The sequence below is a fragment of the Cyprinodon variegatus genome, unplaced genomic scaffold, assembly GCF_000732505.1.
Source record: "Cyprinodon variegatus isolate N-32 unplaced genomic scaffold, C_variegatus-1.0 Scaffold348, whole genome shotgun sequence".
In the NCBI taxonomy this organism is placed as follows: domain Eukaryota; kingdom Metazoa; phylum Chordata; class Actinopteri; order Cyprinodontiformes; family Cyprinodontidae; genus Cyprinodon; species Cyprinodon variegatus.
Genome location: NW_015150801.1, coordinates 180,370 through 184,769, shown reverse-complemented (window position 1 = coordinate 184,769; position 4,400 = coordinate 180,370). Strand labels below are relative to the sequence as shown.

The 4,400-nt window shown below is 40.4% G+C and overlaps 1 protein-coding gene across 1 annotated transcript in view; it reads left to right on the top strand.

The window, feature by feature from the left end:
* uhmk1 (U2AF homology motif (UHM) kinase 1) overlaps positions 1 to 3,511 on the top strand; it is a 12,522-nt gene extending 9,011 nt beyond the window's left edge. Inside the window, exons 8-9 of the mRNA XM_015385777.1 lie at positions 1,565 to 1,653; positions 1,945 to 3,511. Coding sequence (XP_015241263.1) covers positions 1,565 to 1,653; positions 1,945 to 2,091 — 236 coding nt within the window. The 3' untranslated portion in view covers positions 2,092 to 3,511. The remainder of the gene's footprint in view (positions 1 to 1,564; positions 1,654 to 1,944) is intronic.
* Positions 3,512 to 4,400: the final 889 nt, after the last annotated feature.

Below are 4,400 nucleotides of genomic sequence, written 5' to 3'. Positions count from 1 at the left end.
TTTTTCTTGTGTTTCTTGTGAATTTGGTCTTAAATTTTTATTTCAAGTGGCATTAAAAAGTCTTGAATTTAACTTGCCTTATGCTGTAGGAACCCTTCACAGAATATTTTTACATATTGAATTCCTGACACTGAATTTTTATCTGGTGAAAATTCAGCTGCAAAGAAATTCGACTGCAAATGTGTTGACCTTTTGGTGAACTCAAACCAACCAATGAAATTAGCTCATTTGGTTAGAAAAAAAAAAACTAGATGAAATTAGATGAAAAATTAGATGAAAAACTCTAATGACTGTCTATTTGTAGCTACCTGACGTTTTATAATCATATCTATTTAGAAAGAAAAAACTCCTCATTCAGCTTCATTCAGCCGGGAACAAAGCTATGTCCAACTGTTGGGTCATGTGATCAAATGAGCTAATTTCATTGGCTAGAGGCTGCTCAAGAGCATGGAGTGTAGATTGCTTTGGCTTGAGTTCACCAGATAGGTCAACACATTTGCATTTTGAAATTTATTTATTTATTTTTTTTGCAGGTGAATTTTTACCAGATAAAAATTCAGAGTAAGGAATTAAATATGTAAAAAATTCAGCGTTTAAAATTCAGTGTTTAAAAAAAAAAGGCAGATTCCAATGAGACTGTTTTTCTTCCATAAAAGACTGTTTAAAGTGACACTGAAGCATCTTTCAGTCATTGTAATGACTAAGTTAAGTTAATTAAGTTAAACACCAGATTTTAGACTAAATTGATATAACATATTTGGTGTATAAAGCCAGGCATACGCTGTATGATTTTTTTTGCCCTTTTCAGGCCAACTTTGCAGTCGTGTGAGAATTTTTCAAACAACTTTCAGCCTGATCGTTCATGATGTAGTGTACAGGGGGTAACGAGGGGCGATCAGCCTCTCGGGATCACCTCCCGATCAGGAATCGTAAGGTTGGGAGAAAATCAAACAACGTTTGAAATTCAGTCGGCCGTCGTGGGAAAATCTCTCAGTGGGCAAACAAGGATTCTTCTTTCTCTGATGAAAACACAGAGGCATGGCGGGAGTGCGAGTGAATAAAGTTCTTTCTGTAAAATTGACAGACCGTAGAAACCATGTTTGCTCAGCCATGTCTTTGTCGAAATACGTCATCTCCTTTTCTTTTTAGGGGTTTAAGCGCACAAAATTGCACAAATTCCCAAGGCATATTCCTGTTCTACTCGTTTGGCTTCCGGATAAACGAGTCCCAAGTAGCGCGATCTCACTGCGGATGTGGTTTTTAGTTGTACAGTGTGAGCAGGTAGATCGCATCAGAACATCGGGCCACACAGTGTGAGAACAAACATCTTGAGCTGTGAGCTCACACTGTATGAGGAAACCCTGCAGTAGAGGGAGGAAGAGTAATCCACAGATTACTCTTCCTCCCTCTACCTGCAGGGGTCATAATGTTTTGACTTCAAGCTTTAATTGTTATAAAGGTTATGTTAACAAATTAGATTAATTTAAAGTAGGAAAACACTTTATTACCAGAGTAAATGGAAAAAGAAGCTGAAGACCTAAGCAGGTTTGTGTGTTTTTCCCAGACATACTAGAGGACATGAAGGAGGAGTGCCAGAAGTACGGCTCTGTGGTTTCTCTGCTCATTCCTAAGGAGAACCCTGGAAAAGGGCAGGTAAGAGCATTTCCTGCCCATTCAGTGAGACTCCAGAAGGCATTTTATCAGAGTTTATACATTAGGATACATTTAGGATTAAACAGTGAGCTGAGAACACATGGCGCCAAAAAGTAGGTCTGCAGCGTATGCAACACATAGGGGCGCTGCACATAACCCCCTGTAGAGACGTGTTTTTCTAGTTGGCATCTTCTATATTTAACAGTATAAAACTGGTTTACTGGTTGACGATTTTCTTTATTCGGACCCCGCTGATTTTTACCCCTGCTTTAAATCCTCCCCCTTTTCCAGGTGTTTGTTGAGTACGCCAACTCCAGCGACTCCAAAGAAGCTCAGCGGCTGCTGACGGGGCGCACCTTCGACGGGCGCTTCGTGGTGGCCACCTTCTACCCGCTGAGCGCCTACAGAAGAGGTTACCTCTACCAGACGGTGCAGTGAAGATCATTTCAGACCACTGGGTGGGGGGGTGTTTCCAACCTCTTGAAGCTGATCATAATGCCTCCTCTGTAGGATTATAATAGTAATTCTACTTAAACTGAGACTATTTAACGTTGGAGACGACATATTTGCTGCTGAAATTCTAGTCATCTGTGTTCAGCTTTCCTGTGGTTTAGCAACCAGCTGCGACGCTTCCAGGCCGCGTGGCTGACGTTTCACTGAAGCACAAAGAGAGCCGACCGTCTGCTTAAAGCGTGTATCCATCAGCAGAGCGGCGAGGAGCCTGCAGAGGGAGGAGCATGTTGAAAACGCTCCTTTGAAGTGTTTCTATGTGTTTTCAGACGCTTTTTATCATCAAACTATAATCCTGAGAAGGAAGCATGTCGCCTCTGTGGAGGCTGTTTATTTCAGCTGTTTGAGGCCTGGTAGCAGGTGATTCTGCTGCCCCCCTCTGGCTGCTTTGAGGAAGTGGCTCTTCCGTCAGGATTAGCAGTAGAACAAGCCTGCTGCTGCTGCTGCTGCTGCTTATCTTAGCAAACCACAGCCTGTTCTGTAGCTTCTCATTGACTGTGCTTCCACTCATGAAAGCATGGCTTCATGTTTTTATTGTAGCTCTGAATGAGATTTCAGGTCCCTTCCTGAATTGTTGCTTCCTCCACTGTCTGGGGAAAAGAAAGGCTTTGATTTCTCTGTTTCTGATGAGGATGGATATAGAAAGTAGAGGATTTTTTTTTATTTTATTCCCTCCTGTCTACCTTCTATTCATCCTTCTATCCTACCTCCCCTTTCCTCCCTCAGTCACCTTTCTATCCTTGCTACCTTCCTCCTGTCCTTCCTTTGTTTGTTTCCTCCTTAAATCAGATGCTGACCTAAACTAGATATTTCTAGATTCATTTTTATCAGACTTTTTTGTTGGGATTTGTTGTTTTTTTTTTGTGTTGATGCTGCTCCAGTTCAGCTGAGTTTCTGTTGGTGGTTCAGGTTCAGGTTCTGCTGAAGCGGCTGTGAGGAGAAACCTGACTGATGGTTTGGGTTTAACTGTCTGAGTCACAGCGCTGTTGAGTGGAAAACTAGAGTTTTGTTCTTGTTTTAGTGTTTATTCACCTAGATTAGTCTGGATAAAATGAAGCTGGGTAGCTTCTTTTTTTTTTTTTTTTTGCAGCGTTTTTGACTTCCTGAGTTCTTCATGTTTCAGTTCTACTTTGTGATAGGTTTCCATGGTGACCACCAGCCTCTTTAACCTTTAAGCTGCTGCTTTGGCAACAGGAAATAAAGTTTGTTTGTCCCTTTAACAGCACTACTGAAAAACTTCAGTTTCTAATAGAATTAAATTGAAGAACTGAAAAAAAAAATCCCTACAAATGAAGAGAAGCAGCTTTGGAGTCGGCAGACTCTGCTCTCTGATCTGTAACCTTTCATCCCTTCTGCTCCAGAAGACGTTCTCTAATCTGCCTAGCAACAAGCCTCAGTTTATGTTAATCTGTTTGGAAATCACCAGATTGATCTTCCTTTATCAGTTTGTCTAAATATTTCTATCTGCTGGGAAGGTTTAGGATGAACATGAAGGTGATGTGACGAAAGTCCAGCATGTTTAAACTGGGCGTCAGGCAGGCGCCGCTGGATGGCTTTTTCTAATAGATTTCTGATCAAATAGGAGAAGGAAAGCTGCCCGCCGTTTAGATGCTAACAGATGAGCAGAAACTAGTAATCAGTCAAAGAGAGGAACCTGGAAATGGAAAGGAGATTTTCCATTAAGTTTACAGGCTGGAGGCGACGCCTTTTCTGCTTTCTTTGTTGTGTTGCTCCTTTATCTCATTTTCCCTGCTTGGTTTAACCTCGATGGTTCGTTAATGAGTGAGAAAAATGCTCAGGTTTAAGCGAACATGCATCCAAAGTGAAGTGCTGCTTCTTTTAGCAGTGATTCTTTGCCGAAGTTCAGACCTGAATGTTTAGGTTTTAGATGCACAACATGCAAAAGAGAGGGGAAATATACATCTATAATATAAATCAACATTTTCTTTAAATGGCCTTTTTGCTTCTAAAAGATAAAAAGTTGATAAGTGTTTTTTTTTTTTGTTTTTTTTATAAATGTAAATTATTATTATGGGCCTGAAAAATCAGCTCCTGTTTTATTACTAATTAGTCTGTGAACTGAAACTTCTTAAATTGTAGCTTGAATTCAGAACTGTTACCACAATAACAAGATGTCTGCAAAATTATTGCCTTAAGCAATACAGATATAAAAATGCAAACGCACCCATTCAGAGATTTTTAGAGAACATTCAACACTGGAACTGGAAAACTTTTTT